This window comes from Dendropsophus ebraccatus, chromosome 1 (assembly GCF_027789765.1).
Source record: "Dendropsophus ebraccatus isolate aDenEbr1 chromosome 1, aDenEbr1.pat, whole genome shotgun sequence".
NCBI classification, from domain to species: Eukaryota; Metazoa; Chordata; class Amphibia; order Anura; family Hylidae; genus Dendropsophus; species Dendropsophus ebraccatus.
Window position 1 is genome coordinate 158,083,124 of NC_091454.1, and position 23,836 is coordinate 158,106,959.

The 23,836-nt window shown below is 41.5% G+C and overlaps 1 protein-coding gene across 2 annotated transcripts in view; it reads right to left on the reverse strand.

The window, feature by feature from the left end:
* The window catches only part of LOC138800706 (protein unc-13 homolog B-like), a 133,333-nt gene that overhangs the window by 100,545 nt on the left and 8,952 nt on the right, over window positions 1-23,836 (reverse strand). For both annotated transcript variants that reach the window (XM_069982608.1, XM_069982599.1), the window contains exons 4-5: window positions 20,575-20,692; window positions 17,009-17,129 (exon numbers count right to left, since the gene is read on the reverse strand). In XM_069982608.1, coding sequence (XP_069838709.1) covers window positions 17,009-17,129; window positions 20,575-20,692 — 239 coding nt within the window. The remainder of the gene's footprint in view (window positions 1-17,008; window positions 17,130-20,574; window positions 20,693-23,836) is intronic.

The following is a 23,836-nucleotide window of genomic DNA, read 5'->3' on the forward strand; positions in this document are numbered from 1 at the left end:
CTTTTTATTACAATTTTTCTGGATTTGATGCGACCAAAAATGCGCAATTTTGCACTTTGGGATTTTTTTGCGCTGACGCCGTTTACCGTACGAGATCAGGAATGTGATTAATTAATAGTTTGGGCGATTACGCACGCGGCGATAGCAAACATGTTTGTTTATGTATTTATTTATTTACTTTTATTTATAACCTGGGAAAAGGGGGGTGATTCAGACTTTTATTAGGGGAGGGGGCTTTTTACTATTAACAATACTTTTTTTTTTACTTTTACACATATACTAGAAGCCCCCCTGGGGGACTTCTAGTATAAGTGCTTTGATCTCTCATTGAGATCTCTGCAGCATAGATATGCTGCAGAGATCCATGAGATAGGCACTCGTTTACCTCCGGCTGCTGCAGCCAGAAGTAAACGAGTGCCGAGCCGAGGACGGCGCCATCTTGGAGCGGTCCCCGGCCGGCTTCATTTGCGGAGATCGCTCCTCCGGGATAACATCCCGGAGGAGCGATCTCCCCACTAGACACCAGGGATGAAGCTGCGTCCGGTAATCGGATGCAGCTGTCAACTTTGACAGCTGCATCCGATTACTGTATTAGCGGGCACGGCGATCGGACCGTGCCCGCTAATACCTACGGTCCCGGGCTACACGCGGCACCCGGGACCGGCGCGGTTCAGAGCGGGGCCGCCGCGCGGCCCCGCTCTGAACTCCCTTACCGGCATCAGGGCGTAAATTTACGCCCGATGTCGTTAAGGGGTTAAGGAACTAAATATATATAGCCTGGAGGAAAAAAAGGGAAAGTGGTGAAATGTTATGGTGCTCATACACCTTTAACAGATTACTAAATGCTTATTCAGCAGACAGCTATACATCCAAATACCCTCACAGAGCCAAGAAAGTATATATTTGCAATGTGGAGAGTAAAGCAAGCTACTTCCAGACCTCTATGAGCAATGCCTGTACTACTGTAAGAACAAAGGATCCAGCATATATTTAGCCCATAAAAGTAAGTTTGGGTAAAAACTTACAATAGAGATTGGATGTTAAAGTGAGTATATTTAGTCATTGGTGTTGAAATGCTTTAGTCGTGGACATCTTTCCCCAACCACATAAAAGCAACCTGTCATGATGAAAATGCAGTGCAATCTGAAGGCAGGAGAAGCTGTACAGACTGTGGACAGCACTACTGTCTGTGTCTGTGTGTGTGAAAATAGAGAGCTGCCAATCACCAAGTAGAAATGCCCACTTGACTTAACCCCAAATGAGCAGAAAATACATTAAATAAAATTATTTTGAGACTTTTCCCACACAGCAGTACATTAATTCGCTCAGCTCCAGCTCTATAACATAATTCCTGTAGATTAGGCATCACTTTCAATGAGACAGGTTCAGTTTAACCACTTATAAATTCTAGAGAGAGAGAGATGGTTATATTATGTTAACAATATAATTGAATTATGGTAAATTTTTGACACCATAGATTTCAAAAGGAATTATGCCGGCTGCAGGGTTTTGGGGGCCCTTGGGCGATTGGGCCTCAGTGCTTACACACACATTACTAAAACAGACACTTACTGACACACACTTTACCACCTGACTGACACACACAGCACTTACAGCTCATTCTTCTCCCTCTTTCTGTGAGGTTCAGCTCTACAAGGTAATATTGAGGAACTATGGTTCATGTGATCAGGTCCTTCCTCTCTCTCTCTCTCTCTCTCTCTCTCTCTCTCTCTCATGTTGACAGGTCCTGCTCCTTTTCTATCTTCTGATTTTAAGCTCACCTACCCTGCACTACAATGAACAGGCTGAACATTACAGTGCCGGGCTCCTCTCCCTCTCTGCACCCCTAGAGGCGCTGTGGACCCCAGCACTTGCCCGGGTAAGCACAGTGCTGAAACCAGCCCTGCTGTCGCTATTCTAGTTCAGTGTAAGGGACTAAGTTATCATGTCTGACCTACACAAACTCTTAACACTAGTAAATATGTCCACTTTCAGTTATGGGACTATCCTACCCATGTGATTGAGTTGCATAGAAAATGTACTTTCTGTTATCATCTGGGCATTTTTTTTCACAGTTTTGAGTCTTGATGCAAAAAACACTGATTATGATGGATCATTCAGAAGATCCCATCAACATGTATGTTAGTTAAGGAATGCCAAAAGGCATCGGAGTTTCAGCATACAGTAAGACATGGCATTTTTCCCAAATAAACACCCTGTCTCTGAGCATTGTAACAAGCCCTAAGGTAGATTCATAAGAACCAAAATAAAAAGAACAAATATTTTGTTACTGACAGTACTATAGAGCTGGGTTCACACACTGTATACTTCAGGCAGTATTTGGTCCTCAAGTCAGGTCCTCATAGCAACCAAAACCAGGAGTGGATTGAAAACACAGAAAGGCTCTGTTCACACAATGTTGAAATTGAGTGGATGGCCGTCATATAACGGTAAATAACTGCCATCATTTCAATATAACAGCCGTTGTTTTAAAATAACAGCAAAAATTTGCCATTAAATGACGGCCATCCACTCAATTACAACATTATGTGAACATAGCCTTTCTGTGTTTTCAATCCACTCCTGGTTTTGGTTGCTATACAGCCTCACAAATACAGCCTCAAATATACATAGTGTGAACCCAGCCCTAGGATGCAAATAGAGAAAAGAAGGCAGCTATAGTTAATATGCAGTAGAAGATAGAAAAACACAATACATGAAGCGGATTAATATAAATGTTTGATGCAGCTGAATAAGAAGGAAACTCCCTCTTCTCAAACAAAAAAGTGAAGTGCCCAATGAGATCAAAGAGATATAATACTAACATCATAAGAGGCAAATGGAAAAATATCCTGCTGCCATGAGCATCTACCTGAGGCAAAAGTACACAAGCCGTGAATGTCTTGTGTGCTTTCTTAACTAATGCCCCTATTCCACGAGTCGTTTGGAGGAGCAAACGAGCGCTATTCAACGCGGCTGCAGCGAGCGTGTGAGTGCGGGAGGGGGCGGCGGGGATCGCTGATCGTCCGGGCAGCCCATAGGATATAGCAGCGTCTGCTGCCGATGCTCCTATTCAACGGAGCGACGGCAGCAGATCGCTGCTATATCAGTCGCTTGTTTTTCAACATGTTGAAAAAAAAGCGACTGCAACGATCAGCCGACATGAACGATGTCGGCTGATCGTTGCACTCTATTCCACGGGACGAATATCGTTCGTAGCGGCCGATATCGGCCGAATAAGAACGATATTGCTCCTTTAAACGACCCGTGGAATAGGGGCTTAAGTTATTTCACTTGGTCACCAGAAATTCGTTTTGCAAACCTGCCGAATTTTGGGTCAAACTCGTCGAGATTCGAAAATTGCAGAAAAAGTATAGTAGCTACAGTACTGGGACTATAATGTATGCTTTTGTAAAAGTGTTAAAAATTGAAAAATCACAATTTAAAAAAAATCTCAATCAGCCAGTCAGTCATCCAATTTCTACTATGGGCAGCAGTGGACATCAGTGGAACATCGGCATAACCCCAATTTTCTCCCAAGGAATAAATGGACATTGTTGGAACAGTGGTGTAACATCAATTTTCTCCCAGGAAAGGAGTGGACATCAGTGGAACAGCAGCATAGCATCAATTTTTAGAACACAGTAGGAGTGAAGTGCGACCACTGACGAAACTAAACTTCTTTACACAGTAGGAGTGTAGTACGAGCTCTGATTATGTAAAGCACACACTCAGTTCAGTTCAGTAATGAAACCAAATTTGTTTAACACAGTAGGAGTGGAGTGCGAGCACTGATTATGTAAGGCGGTATAACTTAATTCACTGGTCCCAGTGAATTTCTATAGGCACCCAGTTACTTAGTAAACTGGACACTTGGTTGACAGTTACAACAAACAATCACCCACAATCAGCCCTCCTATCCTCTCCGTCCCTAAATCACTCTGTTAGTCTCTCCCTGCTCTGCTCTAACTGCCCGCTGCCATTCTGCTCTCTCCTCCACATACAGCCGACTGGCCACCTCCGTTACCAAACCTCCTTATATAGAGGGGGAGGTGCTGATCTCACAGAGGGGCCTGCAGCTGATTGGACGGGTGCTAGGGATTATGGTTAATCCCTTTCTCCTGCTCAGTGATGCTCCAGACAGAATGTGTGGCTGCCTTTTTTTTTGCAAATTTCCATAATGAATGGGGGGAATTGGCTTCACAGAACAAAGCTAATTAGCGGCAAATTTTGAATCGTTTTGCTCATCTCTACACACAGCTATTACTAGGTAATCTTACATTGAATCTAAAGGACAATGACGGCCTCAATTTAAGATTAATTGTTGCGATTTCAACATCTGGAATCATCTTCATTGTAAGAATGCTACACCCTCTTCATTACTAATGTAGGCACAATGGCTCATCCATACAAGTGGCATGATAGCTACTGTAGTCCCACTGACTTCCCTGTAAGCATGAGACATAAATGTTAATCTCAAAACATGTGCTGAGATGTCCAAAATATCCTCAATATATCGTAGATATGCCATATATTGGGAATACCCCTTTCTATGGCCTATTGCAATAATTATATTTTTTATGCAGCACTACTTTATAATTCCCCCATTTTTGCATTGCTGAATTTATGAAGAGGTGCATGCCTCTTGATAAATCCAGTGCAGAGGAGGCTGCTGCCCAACAGGCTAAAAAATGGAGCTGGGGTAGATTTTTAGCCTGCTTTTGGCTAATCTAGAGCAGAAATAGTAATTGCACACGGGGAACGACATGCCTCCCCATGAACAATACCGCGACCCTCTCTGCACAATGTGCAAACTTGAAAAAAGCGTACAGTTTTTGCATACAGGGTGTCCTTTCTCAAAAAATTAGCATTTTCCCCCCAAGTTTGCACTAGGCATGTGCCTTATGTATGAGATCTTAATATTTGCTTTTACAAAATACGTTATAACTAGACATGAACGAACCTCGAGCATGCTTGAGTCCATCTGAACTCGATCGTTCGGCATTTGATTAGCGGTGGCTGCTGAAGTTGGATAAAGCTCTAAGCTTGTCTGGAAAACATGGATACAGCCAATAACTATATCCATGATTTCCACATATCCTTAGGGCTTTACCCAACTTCAGCAGCCACCGCTAATCAAATGCCGAACTATCGGGTTCGGATGAACTCGAGCATGCTCGAGGTTCGCTCATGTCTAGTTATAACGCTAAGTATGGCCACAGTATAGGAAGTAATACAATGTCATTTAACAGAACAATTAAAAAAAGCATAATAAAGTCTTCCAGCTCTGCCATTATTAGCACATCTACATTCCAAGAAGACTAAGGAAACAAAGAGCCTGGAAAAGCATTAAAAGGAAACAATGGTAATGTTTTTTAATGAGCGTATGCCGCTGTGCTCTAGTAAAAATAAATCTGCCTATGTAATATGGTAACAATAGCCTATTGGAATTGCGGGCTTGCTGTTCCACAAAAACAATACAATATGTTCTCTGGATATAGGCAAGGCATTTCAGTGAACTCGATGCAACATGGATCCTACTGATAGGTATGCTCAGGACATTGAAATGAAATAGGATTAGGATTAAAGTTACATAATTGTTGAGTTTAAAAAAAAGGAACTTTTTTTTGCATTACCATATTGTGATTTATTAATACATTTAGTATTCTACAACAAATGTTCTTTCATTCCCATACTGTATTATATCACTGCAAATTGCAGTTAGGTGAAGTATGGTAGATACCTGGATTTAAATATTACTTAGTTTCATTACAATCTGAACAGTGCTTTACTTAAGTATCATTATTCCTTGTACAGTGACATACTGACCTCTACTGGGCTTCTAGGTACTGTACTCTCATACCACAATTCTACGTACAACTGGTATGAATAATGCTTTGCTTTTTGTTTTTTTACCGAGTTGTTTTTGTTACACACAGGCATCATTTACACAGCAATCACTGGGTGTCCACACACAAACACATTATATACACACCTCTGTAAAAAAACTGATCATCTCACATGATGCATTTCAGGATATAGTCTAGATATTCATAGACATATACATAGATATAGAAAACAGTACAGCATAGCATGATGATACCATACAGTATCCCTGCTATATAATATCTATCCCACTTGTATGTGCAGATGGTCTAGAGAGGGTCCTCAGCTATTTTGTATGCTGCCCATCCATCTGTGCCTGCACCAACTCTGTCTAGCCATTCTGTGCTCACAGAGACATTCAATACTGTACAGTATGTCTGTGGCTGCATAGTAAGACTTAAGGGAAGCCAAGATACTGAATGCTTGAATGGTAACAGTCTCATTGTTGCTTATTCAGATTAAAAATTCACCTCCTTCCATGATGGCAGATTTTAATAGCAAAAAGACATTTGCGGGCCACACAAGCAGGATACAAAAGATATTACAGAGGCAATCAGTAGCTTGTCACCCCAGTATCATCTCCTTATCCAGGAAAGCTCAAACATTATTTGGCTACAAAATGATGGCTGTCCAAAAAAGGCTGCTGCAGAGCATAAATAATGAGAATATTCATTATTTGGACAGACGTAATCAATTACGCCCTTCATTCTTTGAGATGTGGTATGGGGCACAAATAAAATAAAATAAATGATACTCTACTGATCCCTAGAGCATGCATTCAGGTGGCTCCCAGTCCTTGTTCATTACCCTTTTTTAGTGGTGCATTATCCCCCAAAATTGTAATAAAGCGGAAAGTGAAGGAAATGAGTATCACTTTCTCTATTTTTATAATACCCCCAAGCTTTATTTAGCATTTGTTTTTAATCCCTGGACAACTCCTTTAACAAAGCCCTTATCTCAATTTTTTTTCTCATCAAGCATAATAAGAGGTAAACTCCACAAAATAAGAAAATAATAAACAGACTCAAAAAAATTGTATACTGCTGTTTACTAACCTGTATAAGTTTATAAATGCACTAATTAACCTATACAAAATATAACTCTTGTATAGCAAAAGCTGAAATGTTATTCTTGTATAGTGACAGTGGAGGGCAAAACATAAGGTCAGGCCATGTACAATGTATCAGTGGTTTGTATTCAAGTAAATATAGCTATATGTAACATTATAAATAGCATGTGTTCTACATCAGTGAATTTTTAAAGTTAAGAGGTGTGAGAGATTATGAATGAAGTAGAAATTTATGAATGTATCACAAAGGTGCTGAAGCAGAAAGCAATGCTGTTGTGTTATATATCATGGTACTTCATCGGAATAAATAAATATACTGTCTTGGCACAGATAGCTACATCCTATGCAGCATATATATATATATATATATATATATATATATATATATATGCATAGGGGGACATTTATTAATTTATTTATTTAAATGTCCCCGCATCTCCGGCGCTACGGGGATTTATGTAGAGGCGGACTGCCTCTACATAAATCCCGTGCGCTCCGGTGCGCACGGCCGAAAACCTACGCCAGCTGAGGACTAAAGTAGGATTTCGGTGTATCTTTTGGCAGAACGGATGGTGAATCGTGCGGCCCTCCTTTACGCCCCCTTCACACCCCCTCCCCGCCTCCCGGCGTACCCGGCGGAAAGTGCCGATTTGCGAATATTTTATTTGCAAATCGGCCATTTGCGAATAAAATAATGCACAAATCGGCACTTTCCGCCGAAAACCCCCTGTACGCCCATTGATACCCCCATAGTGTTTTCCCGTAAATAAGACACCCTCCGAAAATAAGACACCCCACTTACTCTACCACCTAACCTAAAGTAAGGCCCCCCCCCAAAAAAAAAATTAAGGCACCCCCTACTCTACACTAGGGCATCCATGATCGAGTAAGTTCAAGCTCACTATTTGAGTACTCAAGAGTACTTGATACTCAAAGGAATAGCATGTGGTGCTCGAATAACATTAAGAGTCACCTTCCCACATGTAGGGAAGTGGCTGGGAGGTCATGCTATGCAGCAGTTACGTTATCTGCTGTCATAGCACTGAGTGGCGGCTGCATCAAGTGACCTTGGTCTATATAGACACCTGATGTTTGACTCATTTGCGGTCTGTTAGCTGACATGGAGAACTGCTGGAGCAGGGACAGAGCAGGTGGATGGCTTAGATTACAGTATATAGTTTGGTAAACGATTAGCTTACAAACATACCCAACAGTACTAGTAGAACTAGTAAGACTAGTAGAAGCAATTAGTGAGCGTGACTAAATGAGCTACTGTAATTCCATACAATATACCAATACTGTAAAGAATAGGATAGTGGCATATACATTATGTAGTGATTGTCAGTTCCTTTTTTAAGACTAGATAAAAACATCTAGCATACAGTATTTTCCAGTGTAACCAGTGTCATAGTGCTACAGCCTAGTGGTGTTGATTGAGTATGTGCTGTTGTATACTACTTGCAATAACGTCCTTTTTAGGACTAGACAAAAAAAAAAATCTGTCATACAGTATTTTCCAGTGTAACCACTGTAACAGTCAAATGGTGGTGACTCTGAGTATACACTGTTGTATACCACTGTTGTAATATTATAATAAAAATATGAGAAAAACGAGTATAAATGTACGAGGATGTGGAGGGTGTACAATATTGTCAGTATGTAAAAGTGGCATAATTTAGGGAGCTGGGGATCTTTATTGCATCCATGCATGATCCCCCTGCTATGCCAGTTCCATTTCTTTGGTGTTTTCATTAGAAAATACTCAACTTGAGTAACAAGCATTCATGCATTTTAGCACTCGCTCATCTCTTGTGCATATCTTGAGCAGGAAATGGTAAGCAGCATACATTTACTATTCTATTTGTTGTTTTCCCCCCTCAGTTACAACATCAACCTGATTTATTGCAGTAATAACAGCCCTTATGCCAAACTCCAAATATGCCTTACCACAACTGTTCTCTACTATCACAACTGTTCCCCCCCCCAACACACATACACTTCTTATCTGCTCATTATCAGGCAAAGCTGTGTTCATTACAGAGGAGCAAAGTGAACACGGGTTTGCGGAGTCATTATAATATATGGAGGGTGGAGGGGCCAAGGGGGATAAGTGAGAAGGAAGACGATCGCTGCTATATGCTGATCAATACAGATCAGCATATAGCAGCTGAAAACAGCTTTCCGGGTCATCGGTGACCCGGAAAGCAATGGCGATTAGTGCTGTCCGAGACAGCACCAATCGCCATTAGTGTCCCCACTAAAGATGGCCACGGTGCCACCCCCATGATCACCGTGATAGGCCGGCCAATACCGGCCGGCCCATCACGGCGATCATACTGTAAAAACACAGTGTCACCGGGTTCTGCACCCTCAGCTAGGTAGCTGAGGGGTGCAGAACAGGTGTGTGTGGTGCAGGTGTACCATACTCACCCGATCTGGGCGTCGGGAGCGACGATTTGCGGTCTGCGCCGTCCCCGCGTCTTCTTCTGGTCACTTCCGGGTTTGGTCGTCCAGCGTCGGAAATTCGGGTTCGGCGGGCCTCGGCAATCTCCGGCAGCGTTGCTCTACTGCCCCCTAGCGGCTGATCAGTGAATATCATTCACTGATCAGTTGCTTTGGGTTAAAAAGATATATTTTTTTTTTTTCCAATTTTTTTTTCTTTTTTTGCGCCCTAGCGCCGCCGAGCGCTGATCAGCATCGCACGTAAGTGCGCTGCTGATTAGCAACTCCTCCTTTTTGGCGTAGGGGCGTTTTTCCCCCCCTATATCCTACCGCCACTGTCTGCTGATAAGTGCCGCACATAAGTGCGGCATTTATCAGCAGCTCCTTTCTTGGCGTAAGGATATTTTCTCTTACTGTCAAAAAAACACATAAAAAACACTACACTACATGAAATAAAGTTTTACACTACACCACTACACATTTACATACCCCATATACTAGTCCCCATATAAAGATGGCCTCCAGGGTGTTTTCGGCGTCGGATGCATACGTTATTATTGCCTCCGACACCGAAACAGCCAGTGAGGATGAATGGGGGGATCCTTCGTTCCTCCATTCATCCTCATCATTCTCATCATCCAGTGACGTGTCTGGGGGTAGCGTAGCGTACGCTGCCCCCCGAACATGTCTTTTCCGCCAGTACCGTCCCAATAAGAGATCATGGTATGGCGTGAAATTCTACAAACTCTGTGAGAGTACCTCAGGGTACACTTACAGATTTAGGGTATGTGCACACTGCGGAATGGCGAAGGATAACCCTTTGTGCATTTCGCAGCTGGCAACCGCCGGCGGACTGATGCAGGCGCGCGTCTCCACCCGTGTCATAGACTCCATTCTATGCACGGGCGGATTCCGTTTTCCATCCAAAGAATTAACACGTTCATTCTTTGGACAGAGGGCAGAATCCACCTGTGCATAGAATGGAGTGTGACACAAGGGGAGACGCGCGCCTCCATCAGTCCGCCAGCGGGTGCCAGCTGTGGAATGCACAAAGGGTTATCCTTCTCCATTCCGCAGTGTGCACATACCCTTAGAGTGTATGATGGAAGGGACACCCGAATCCAGACCCCAGATGCCCCCCCCCCATCCTCTGAGTTAGTGGGGAGATTGTTTGGGACCTGATCTTCCCAGTGCTGGATAAAGGTTATCACCTGTACGGGGATAACTTTTATACCAGCACCCCCTTTTCCGGTCCCTAGAAGACCCTAGAAGAAGTGTAGAGTGTGGCGTAACAGGGGGATCAGGAAGGACACCATTTTCCAGTGTGACGCCTGTCCTGATCACCCCGGCCTCTGCATACTGGATCGCTTCAAGGCGTTCCACACGTCATTGGAGTTCTACATTTTCTAAATTCTGTCCCTTATTCCTATTTCAGGGGTCACGTTGATCCAGGGATTATTCTGATTGCCATTATGGAGTCGGGAAGGAATTTTTCCCCTGTGATGAGGCTACTGTCGTCTGCCTTACGAGGTTTTTTTGCCTTCCTGTGGATCAACACAGGTTGAATTTGATGGACACCTGTTATTTTCAACCTTATAAACTAATAATTGGCCTAATACCCCCAAATAAATTAGAATTGTCCCTTTTCCCCAGCTAAATAGGTATGGCCGCCATTCCCATTAGAGGATGCCGTGATGCAATTACAAAGCCTCTGTGCGGCCAGGACAGTAGAAACCCCCCACAAGTGACCCCATTCTGGAAACTACACCCCATAAGGAATCTAACAAGGGGGGAAGCGGGGATATGGCCCCCTGGTGATGGCCACATTTGTGCCGTAAAAATGAAAAAAAAAATGGTATTTTTTATTTTCTCGGCACATGTTCCACATATGTGCCCGTCACCAGTGGGGTCCATATGCTCACTGTACCCCTTGCTAGATTCCTTATGGGATGTAGTTTTCAGAATGGGGTCACTTGTGGGGGGTTTCTATGGTCATGGCAGCACAGGAGCTTTTTAATTGCGACATGGCCTCCATCCTCCATTCCAGCCTTTAAATGGCGCTCTGTCCCTTTGGTGGCTTGCTCTGTGCCCATATGGCACATTATGTCCACATGTGGGGTATTTTCGTACTCAGGGAAAATTACCCTACACGTTTTGTGTTCACTTTCTTTTTTAACCCCTTGTGGAAAAGGAAAAAATCAAGGCTAGACCAACATTTAGTGTAAAAAATGTTTAATTTTTACACTAAATCATTGATCTTGTCTTGATTTTTTCATTTTCACAAGGGGTTAAAAAATAAAAAAAACACTAAATGTGTAGAGCAATTTCCCCTGAGTACGGAAATACCCCACATGTGGACATAAAGCGCCATGCGGGTGCAGGGTAAGCCTCCAAATGGAAGGAGCGCCATTTGGTTTTTGGAGGCTGGATTTGGCTGGAATGGATTTCGAGGGCCATGTTGCATTTAAAAGGCCCCTGTTTTGCCAAAACAGTTGAAACCCCCCACAAGTGACCCCATTATGGAAACTAAACCCCTCAGGGAATGTAACAAGGGGTGTAGTGAGCATATGGACCCCACTGGTGACGGGCACAAATGTGGAACAATATGGCGTGAAAATGAAATATCACATTTTTTACACTATAATGTTGGTTTAGCCTTAAATTTTTCATTTTCACAAGAGGTTAAAAGAGAAAAAAACACATAAAATGTGTAGAGCAATTTCCCCTGAGTCCGTAAATACCCCACATGTGGACATAAAGCGCCATGTGGGTGCAGGGCAAGCCTCCGAAGGGAAGGAGCGCCATTTGAATTTTGGAGGCTGGTTGTGGCCAGAATGGATGAAGAACGCTATGTCGCATTTACAGAGCCCTCGTGCTGCCAAAACACTGGAAACTTCCCACAAGTGACCCCATTCTGGAAACTACACCCCTCAAGGAATCTAACAAGGGGTGCAATGATTATATGGACCCCTTGATGACGGCCACATTTGTGCGGTGAAAGTGAAAAAATTAAAATTTTCCCTTCCACGTCACATTGTTCCACATTTGTGCCCATCACCAGTGGGGTCAATATGCTTACTGAACCCCTTGTTAGATTCCTTAAGGGGTGTAGTTTCCAGAATGGGGTGACTTGTGGGGGGTTTCTAGTGTTATGGCAGCACAAGGGTTCTGTAAATGCGACATGACCCTTGAAATCCATTCCAGTAAAATCCAGCTTGCAAAGGCCAATTGGCGCTCCTTCCCTTTGGAGGCTCGTCCTGCGCCCGCTTGGCACTTTATGTCCACATGTGGGGTATTTCCGTACTTGCGAGAAACTGCGTTACACGTTTGGTGTTTTTTTTTCTTTTATCCCCTTGTAAAAATGAAAAATGAAGGCTAGAACAACATTTTAGAGTAAAAAATAGAATTTTTCCTTTTTTACACCACATTGTTCTGAAAATCTGTGAAGCACCTGTGGGGTCCAGATGCTCACCGCACCCCTTGTAACATTCCTTGAGGGGTGCAGTTTTCTAAATGGTGTCCCTTTAGGGGTGTTTTTTAGGTTTTGGCACGGTCAAAAATGACCAAATATAACGGAGGCGTTGAAATTCACTAAGCGCTCCCTTATATATGAGGCTTCTGGTTGCGTCAAATAGAAATGGACTGCAGAAATGGAGCAATCAATATTGGGGTGCATTTCTCTGCTAATAGGTTTATCATTATGAAAGATATTGGATAACAATAAAATCTCTGCACAAAAAATAAAAAATTTCAAATTTCTTACACACTTAGCTTTTATTTCTGTGACTCCCCTAAAGGGTTAAAAAACTTTCTGAATGTGCTTTTGCAGAGTTTGGGGGGTGCAGTTTCTGAAATGGGGTGCTTTGTGGGGCTTTCTAACATACAGTCCCCTCAAATACACTTTGAACCTGAACAGGTCCCTAAAAATATCTGATTTTGAAATTTTACTGAAAATTTGGAAAATTGCTGCTAATGTTTTAAGCTTTCTGTTGTCTAAAAAAAATTAAATATAGTTTAATAAATGCCGCCAACATAAAGTAGACATGTTGCTAATGCTATTTAATATATAATTTATGTGGCATAACCATTTTCTGTATAAGCAGAAAGGTTTCAAAGTTGGAAAAATGCATTTTTTTACAATTTTTCACGTCATCAGCCGCTGAGCCGCGATTGTCCGAGCACAGTTATGCTCAGCCAATCGCGGCTGAGCAGCTGATGACGCAGCAGAGGGCAGCTGGCACTCGGGAAGATAGGAGGTGTTCGGGCCAGCCGGCCGAAGATGACGTTTGGCACAAGATGGCGGACGCGTGTCGACACGGGTCAGGTATGTATAATGCACTACACTTCCAGGTACACGGGTGGGGGTGGTGGGACACGGGGAAAGGGGCCATTCACAGACATAACATACATTACAAAGTTGTATAACTTTGTAACGTGTGTTATTCTGTGAATAATTTTTTACCGCCGCACTACCCCTTTAAGGCCATTTCAGGCTCTGTCCTTAAGGGGTTAAAGGTACAAAGCAATTTTATTAAATTACCATCAAGTGGCACTGTTATAGATATCACAGTGCGCATTGCTTTTGTTTCCATGTTCTTGGCTTTGTAATGTATTATATTGTACTGCAGGATAGGGAAGTCTTAAGATACTTGTGATTACCAGTGACAAATAATAAACAAAACTTCATATGATAGAGATGAGGCAAGGGTAATAGTATTAACTGGGTAAAGGCCCATTTACATTAGCCAATTAGCTGCAGACCTTAGCAGTAAGGTGATAGGAAGATAAAAATGACTATACTTTTGTTTAAGTTTATAAAGGAATAAAGTTATAAGAAAACTCTTGAGTTGTACAGTTAAACAGTCAAAGAGGCGATGTCAAACTGCAGCAGTGTGGCTCCTCCCCACCTTACTCCATATGATTGAAGTACAAGGTTTGGCATCCAGCACAGAACCCTGTGCAACAATCATAGAAAGTGTATATACTCAAAGCGGTAAATAAAAGATAAATAAATAAAAAATGATCAGATCACCTATTTTATGCAGTCCAATAAATCTAGGATACACTACAATTACTGAAATAAAAATAAAAAGATTGCATTAGTGCACGGTCTGGACTGAGAGTAAACATAGTGATAGCATTAGGTTCACATAGTGCCGTTTTGCCAAGTTTTTGCCACAATTTAACAGAAATCCCAGCAAGAAATGGCACTATTTTACTGCAGTTATGCTAATCGCAATAAAAACAATGCAATTTTACTGCAATTTGTACAATCATTATAATGCTATGTTCCAACTTCAGGAACATATCGGGGGAACATAACCGTCTCAATAAATAGACAGCCGTTAATAAAGATCATGATCATTAAAGGGGTAGTGCGGCACTAAACATTTATTCACAAAATAACACACATTACAAAGTTATACAACTTTGTAATGTGTGTTATGTATGTGAATGGCCCCCTTCCCCATGTTTCCCTCCACCCACGCTAGACCCGGAAGTGTGGTGCATTATACTTACCGCATTCAGGTCGACCCCCGGCCGCCATCTTGTGACAATGACGTCATCTTCGGGAGGCCGGCCGAACCGCTCCAGCCGTCCCTCATGCCGGCTGGAGTGGGTGGGGGGTAACACGGGGAAGGGGGCCATTCACATACATAACACACATAACAAAGTTGGATAACTTTGTAATGTGTGTTATTTTGTAAATTAAAGTTTAGCGCCGCACTACCCCTTTAATAGATGTCTATTTAACAAGATGGACACATGCCCCCGATATTTTTCTAGTGTGGGGAAATAGCTTAAAATAGCACCACTTTTTGCAGCTATTTCATAAATATACAGAAGAGCCAAACTGTGTGAACACAGCCTAACACCATGCAATTAGTAATCCAAACAGTACTTGTCATCACAGCAGTTTCACCCATCAGTGAGTTCATGAGAATTGTATCAGTTACGAGTGGGTCATATAAAAGTTGCATATAAGTATATTGATTGTGGCAGTGCGTGCCAAATGTCATAAAGAAGGCAAACATAAGACAATTATTATTATTACCCATTATAATGTCTCTGAAGAATCATATCCTTGTATCATTAACAAGCAGAATTTACTAACTCTTTAATATGCCCTTGGGCTGTCGGTAGCATTAATCTGTCTATGGACCCAAAGAGAGAAAGAAAATGGACTTTTAATTTGGAAGATATCATTCCAACTGGTATTATCTATAGAAAATTCACCACTATGACTTTTCCATGTCTCAGCACTAGCTTTAGGGGGATTGCAACCCATAGTCTCAAAGGGAACATCAGCTACTGCTAAAGAGGATGTCTCATAGGACCCAGCAGCTATTGCTTTACTTCACAGACTCAATTTTAGTTCATTTAAAAAGTGTTATTAGATTTCTGTTAACTGCCTGTGGTCACTGAATGTTGGTACTATTTGAACATTGCATGGTGGTATTTATTTAGACATTGTATGACACTGCTACTTAACTACAGTAAATTATTTTATCAGTGTATAGCATTTCTAAATGGCATTTTATTTTAGAAAGTGTATGTTTTTATGGATGTGATTAGAGATGAACAAGGCAGGTGGAAATTCTTTTAGTGAGATTCACGAATTTACGTTTGTTAAGTTTCATGAATCGAACCTTAATAAATTTCATCAAAACAGCCAAAACTATAAAAGCTACAATACTGGGTCTATTACAGAAGGGCAAATTTGTTAAAGCATGTTGTTGTAAAAGTGTCAAAAATCAGAAAAAAGCAATTACAAAAAAAAAGGCAATCAGCTGGTCAATCATCCAATTTCCACCATTCCTCTCCTCTCTGTTCCCATTTTGCTGTTAGTCTCTCCCTGCTGTGCTGTAACTGCCTGCTGCCATTCCTCTCTCTCCTCCACACACAGCCGACTGGCTAACCCTGTTAACGAACCTCCTTAACGAACCGCCCTATATAGAGGGTGAGGGGAGGTGCTGACATCACCCACAATAGCCCTTTTATCCTTTCCTCCCACCCAGTGATGCTCCAGACAGTATGTCCAGACGCCATTTTTTTTAGAAAGTTCCTTAAAGAATTTGCAGGATGATAGCGCGATTCACAGCGAATCTTGATCTGCCAGATCTGTTTTGCTTATGCTAGCAGTCTCATATGTGATGATGTAGAAAGGGGTTGAGGATTGTTTTAAAGCTACACTTCACTGGTAAAATCAATGGTATAAACTATCTCACTGAGATATTGGGTTACAGCTGCGGCCAATAGAAGTCAACGGGGAGCAGAAGTTGGGAAGGAGGAATTAACTTTTCCATACTGTATGGTGTATGCAGTGAGCTACAATGAACATGGATAATTGAACTATTAAATATGCAATTCATTCAATTTAACAGTCAGTGTGACTTTGATGTTCTTCTTTGGCATAAAATCTGTTTAAACATTCAAATCTGTGAGTGCTCTATCAAGCCATATGTAATAAGAGTATAAACAAGGAAAGAGCTTTCTTTTGAAATGAAAGTGTTGTTGGGCATTTGCCAGTTCTTTGTTTTGTTTTAGGGAAACAATTCAAGATAAGTTTACAAGGAAACATTTAAACACCTGAAGCAGTATTCCACTTACCGAATGGCACTGCAAAAAAAAGATCCAATAATATCTCATGTGAAGTTGGTTTGATACCAGTAATCTCATCTCCATTTGTAACGACTTCAGAATATAACTTCCACCATTCTCCAGATCCTTCCTAATACATAATAAAAGACTCAGTAAGAAATATTACATGACAAATCATATACCTTATTTACTGCTTAGTAAATTTGGGTATACTGTATGTCTAGTTGAAAATAAAAGGAGCCCTATAGCTCAGAAATTAGTATTTAAGTTTTTTGTTTTCACCCCAGGTTAGCACAGGTTTTCTGGTTTTCTTCCACATTCCAAAAATATGCTTAAAAATGTTGTGGCTTTGTTATTGATTTTAGCTGTTAACTATCTGTACAGCCCTGTGAAATACATCAGTTCTCTATACAGTAAATAACTAATACATAAATAGACTAATGTTTACTTTAATAGAATATTTTTTTTAATTAATTAACTTTAATATGATTCCCATAAACATGGACATTCTGGGAACTGGGACATAACCCATGTTGTCTGGGGTTCGCTAAGTCTACCCAAAGAGTGCTCCCTACCTTAATCTATACAAAATATGTTTAATTATATAGAAAACTATGTAATTATAGTATACATTGGACCTTCTGCATTTTAAGGCTATGTTCCCACAATGTCTTTTTAGGTGAAATAGACAAAAAAAAAATTATCATCATTTGTATGCTCCGTCAGCATTTTAATCAGTATTTGTAGCCAAAACCAGGAGTGAAACTGACAGAGAAAAATTATAATGAAAACATTTGCACAGTTTAATGTGTTTAGAACCCACTCCTGGCTTTAGCTGAAAAAACCCCGACCAAAAAACTGACAGAAATATTATGTATGAAAATAACCTCATTGTCTATCATAAAAAAAAAAGTATCATAAGAAAAACAGTATGGGGGGCATTTATTAAGTCCGGCGTTTTTTACGCCGGACTTAAAAATGCCCCATGCCCCCGCAGCTCCGGCGCTACGGAGATTTATGTAGAGGCGGACTGCCTCTACATAAATCCCGTGCGCGCCGGTGCGCACCGACGAAAACCTACTCCAGCTGAGGACTGGAGTAGGTTTTCGGCGTATATTTGGGCGGAACGGATGGTAAATCGCGCGGACTCTGAGTCCGCGCCCTCTGTTCCGCCCACTACACGCCCCCTTTCCGCCCCCCCCCCCCTGGCGTACTCGGCGGAAAGTGCCGATTTGCGAATTTTTTATTCGCAAATCGGCCATTTGCGTATAAAAAAATACGCAAATCGGCACTTTCCGCCAAAAATCATCCATTCGCAGGATGATACATGTGGCCCTATGTGAACATAGCCTTCAGGTCTATGGGAATTTTGTTAATAAAAAAGGCCCTAGGAGAAAGTGATTAGCTTCAAAGATGTCGCCAAATTAAGTTGTCTTCTGTTGCAAGTTTGAGGCCCATTACTGTGTCAGAGCCCTGGATAGGCCAGTCGGACTGTGAACTTAAACATGTTTGAGGACTAAAAATATATAGTATATCAGATACTGTATATAGCATATTTGGTTCTATATAGTGCCACATAAAGTTACACAGTAAGTACTTTTGAGTATAGCATGAGAATAGCATGGATTGTTACCTGTGTTTGTTATCTAAGTCACATCTAAAGAAAAACACAAAGCTATCATGTCTTTTAGTAGATGGAGTATAGGGTAGACAAGTAAGTGAACCCCTTTGTATATGACCTCTGCAATTGTCAGAATGTGTTTGACTTTTTATATTTTGCTAGGGGTCCTATACAAAAAAGGTTTACCCACCTCAGTTCCCTCACTCAAAGTGCTACTTCCGTCTTATGAGACAACTTTGTCTCAGGAATAACTGCCCACTCAACCAGTCATTGACTGGTCTTGGAAGTAGGGGAAGTAGCTGTAAGAGCAAGGATCCAGATGATGTCACACTGGGGCAGCACATGAAAGTCTTAGGGCCCTTTTACACGGGACACTTATACTGTCAAAAATCATTTGAGTTTTTATCATTTGAATTTAAACAATAATCCTTCCGTGGGTCCTATTGCTGTGCCCGCTATTAATACATTTAAATGCAGCTGTCAAAACTGAAGGCTGCATTTAAATGTATTGTGTGCCCCTCTCCCTGGTGTCTAGCGGGGGATCTCTCCCCATGATGTAAACGCAGAGAGGAGGTCACTTTTTACCTGGCTGGGGCTCAGCATCGCACTGACGCTGATCCCAGCTCGGCAATCGATGAATCTGGTCTGCTGCAGGCCAGAGTAATACAGCAATGATCTAATCGATCATTTCTGTATTAAGTATACTGCAGTGATCTCTATGAGATACACAGTATACAGTAAAAAAAAAAGTGATTTTATTAATATAAACCCCCCTCCCCTAATAAAAATTTTAATCACCCCCCCTTACCTTTTTATAAATAAAAATAAATAAACATATTTGTTATCGCTGTGCGCGTAATTGCCCCAACTATTAAATTATTACATTCCTTATCTTGCATGGCAAACGGCATAAGCGCGAAAACTCGTCAAAGTGCAAAATTTCTGTCACATCAAATCCAGAAAAATTGTAATAAAAAATTATCAAAAAGTTGCATATACGCAAGCAAGGTACCGATAGATAAAAAGATCATGGCACAAAAAATTAGACCTCAGACAGCCCCATAGACCAAAGGATAAAAGCATTATAAGGCTATGTTCACACAACGTAAGTTTCCTAATAATCACGGCCGTTGTTGCCAATTTGCAACAACGGCCGTGATTAATAGGAAACTTATGCTGTGCTGCGGTCTATGGAATCCCGGCAGAAGTGTAAACACATAGTATTTACGTCCGAAAGTCGCTAGCGGACGCACAAAAAACTGACATGTTGTTTTGCGCAGCCGCTATTTATTGAATAGCGGTCGCACTCTCCATTGTGTCCAATGGTGAATTGGGATGTGGGCACACACACGTGCGCCCGCATCCCAATTCTGCACAAATGAGGATCATCCGGCCCACACTGCAGTGCCAGCCAGGATGATCTTCACTAACACCAGTGTTTCACGTAGTGTGATCCCAGCCTAATACTGTGAACGTACACTGAAGGTTAATAATAGAGATGAGCAAATATACAGTAAAAACAAAGCAAATAACTTTAGCTCAGCAATCTGCTCACCAGCCAGCTGCCGCTTAACTTACTTACTACTCTGTGATGCTTCCCGGGTGCTAGGAAATCCTGTCCTGGAAAACTTCCAGTTTCTCAGGACTGGATCCAGCTCTCCAAGCACCTTGAGAGGACATTAACATTTTATTTTTAAGTTCATTTACAATTTTATGTGACATCACACAACACTGTCGAGTAAAACTAGTGTCGGCAAAGATGGTCTCTTTGTTAAGTACAAAGAAACCTCTTTGATTTGGAAACTGGAGTGCAAATTGTTAATCTACAGTACATTAAAAAATATCCACTACATGTTAACACACTGTTACATCTCTGAAGGTAATACAACGTTGATGTCCCTTAAGTAGTTTAGGTGGTTTGAGCAGTATCTTTATACTTTCTGTATATACATACATCTGTAGCATCTTTAATCTCCTGAAGAGGAATCCACACATTTCCTAAAAGTGAGTCTCGAATCCAACCAGACTTCCATGCTTGTACAAGGAGACCACTGTCTGTGTCATTGAGGTCACTAGAACAGAACAAATGTCTCTCAGTAAGCTTACCTATTTGCTTTGCAGATTTTCATGTGCAGTTATCAGAAATGTTAGTGTACACTACAATAAAAACCCATATAACCATCTACCCAATAAACATTTTTATTATTTTTATTTTACATTTCTTTTTAATAAAGTTATATTCAGTAATTTGTAATCTAAGTTAAATAAGGAAAACATATACTTTTAAAACATTTTTACATTGACTGGCAGCAGTAGGGGGGCACATTGCTGCAACCGGGACAAAATGTAGTAGGATAACTATTCATCACCGCTCACCATAGCACAATGTAACGTTATAAAAGAAATGTAACAAAAAGAATTGTTCTATAACAAATAGGGCACCACCATCTCAAAGCTATGCTTACTATGACCTGATTTCTAGTACAATTTTTGCAAATTTCTAAAGTTCTAGTAAATCTTTTTTTAACTTTCTGCAAGTTTACCTATATTGTCACTCTTTGACTAAGGCCTCTGGGCCTAAAAAACATCCAACCATTAAGGGACAGTCATTGCATGGATTCTTGCTGAAGTCCATGTGTCTAGAGTGGTGTTCTACACTTATAATATGTGTACCACTGGGGGTATGTGGCACAGGTTGGGGGGGTACATACTTGGGATGTTTGGGGGGGGTATATTTTGCCTTTGACCCAGCATGTCAATTAACACTGCTCCTGGGTAGTGATGACCTAATAGTGAAATATTCGAATATTCGATATTCGTACGAATATCTCCCGAATATTCGATCGAATATTCAATCCCATTAAAGTTAATGGGAACAAGTATTTGATTATTGAAAAACATCTATTTGACCACTTGGAGGTAAAAGCCAAAAGCTGGGGGATTTGAACGCTTATCGAATATTTATCAAATATTCGGTGAACTATTCGATAATATTCGATAGATCGAATACCTTACTATTCGATTGAATATCTATTCGATCGAACAGTATTTGCTCATCACTACTCTTGGGGCCACCCACCACCCTTCCCCCAGCAGAAGCTTAGACCGCCAATTCTGGCCAATAGCAGTGAACTTGGGGCAGTGCTTAGTGACGCTGCTGGGTGCAGAAAGTAGAGCAGGAGGACAGCCTGAAGTTTTTTACCTCTTAGTCATTGCTCCAAGCCCATCCTCCTCCAACACTTGTTCTCTGTCACAGTGACTGCCATCAGCACTGTTTATGTCTGCTGCCATCTATACTTGTCACCATCCTTTGGTGTATATCTGACTGCAGAGGGCAAATTTGGCTGGAGGCGGCATACTTGGCAATAGTGCCACACCCGGCTGCAGTGGGCATACCTGGCTACATGGCCACATCTGACTGCAGGGGGCATATCTACAGGGGGTACTAGTATTGTTGAAGAGGGTATTGTTACTGGGGGAAAATGGCATTATTAAAAGCTACATAAGGCATTGTTTCAGGCTACAGGGGGTGGTATATCTTGCTATAGGTGCCATTATTACTGAATATGGGGGGGGGAATTAATATCTGCCATTATATGAATATTTTTACTGGGACCTACAGATGAGTCACATTGTAATGGAGGTTATGATCTGGGAATTAACTGCTGATGAGACTTTGCACAGAGCGGATTGCGGCAGTGTGATCTTGCCCTTATTAAGCCAACATTTATAACTTAATCACATTCCTGGGAGTACCCAACTGAAACATCTAATCATGTGTGTATGTGTGTGTGTGTATATATGTGAGTTTGTGCGTGTGTGTGTGTGTGTGTGTGTAAGGGGGGGGGAGTTGGCTTGAAAGGGTTGAGAAACACAGCTCTAGAGTTATACAGTTTTGATTTTTTTTGGATGTGTCATTCAGGAAGCCCCCTGCTCCTCTCTCTCCCCCCCCCCCCCTTGTTGGACAACCAGTTTGACTCACAGCAGGCAACCAGCTCCACAGACAAAAAGTAAGTTTTGATAGCCAGCTGAAGATAATCCCAGTATGAATAACAACCGGAGGGTGTCTCACCACAGATCCTGACTGATTTGACGTCTGACATACCTGTTTAACATGTCAACAGTTAATTTAAATGACAGTTAAAGGGGTACTCCAGCTAAAAGCTTTTTCCCAGTAATTGAAACACACACATTGGACAGTGACACAATTTTGGCGAGTTGGGCTCTGCATGCCACCGCATTGGATTTGAAATGAAACCTCTACAACAGAATTCAAGTGCAGATTGTAACGTTTAATTTGAGGGGTTGAACAAAAATATCTGATAGAAAATGTAGGAATTGTACACATTTCTTTACAAACACTCCACATTTTAGGAACTCAAAAGTAATTGGACAAATAAACATAACCCAAACAAAATATTTTTTTTTTCAATATTTTGTTGCGAATCCTTTGGAGGCAATCACTGCCTTAAGTCTGGAACCCATGGACATCACCAAACGCTGGGTTTCCTCCTTCTTAATGCTTTGCCAGGCCTTTACAGCCGCAGCCTTCAGGTCTTGCTTGTTTGTGGGTCTTTCCGTCTTAAGTCTGGATTTGAGCAAGTGAAATGCATGCTCAATTGGGTTAAGATCTGGTGATTGTCTTGGCCATTGCAGAATGTTCCACTTTTTTGCACTCATGAACTCCTGGGTAGCTTTGGCTGTATGCTTGGGGTCATTATCCATCTGTACTATGAAGCGCCGTCCGATCAACTTTGCAGCATTTGGCTTAATCTGGGCTGAAAGTATATCCTGGTACACTTCAGAATTCATCCGGCATACTCTTGTTATGTCATCAATAAACACAAGTGACCCAGTGCCATTGAAAGCCATGCATGCCCATGCCCTCACGTTGCCTCCAACATGTTTTACAGAGGATGTGGTGTGCCTTGGATCATGTGCCGTTCCCTTTCTTCTCCAAACTTTTTTCTTCCCATCATTCTGGTACAGGTTGATCTTTGTCTCATCTGTCCATAGAATATTTTTCCAGAACTGAGCTGGCTTCTTGAGGTGTTTTTCGGCAAATTTAACTCTGGCCTGTCTATTTTTGGAATTGATGAATGGTTTGCATCTAGATGTGAACCCTTTGTATTTACTTTCATGGAGTCTTCTCTTTACTGTTGACTTAGAGACAGATACACCTACATCCCTGAGAGTGTTCTGGACTTCAGTTAATG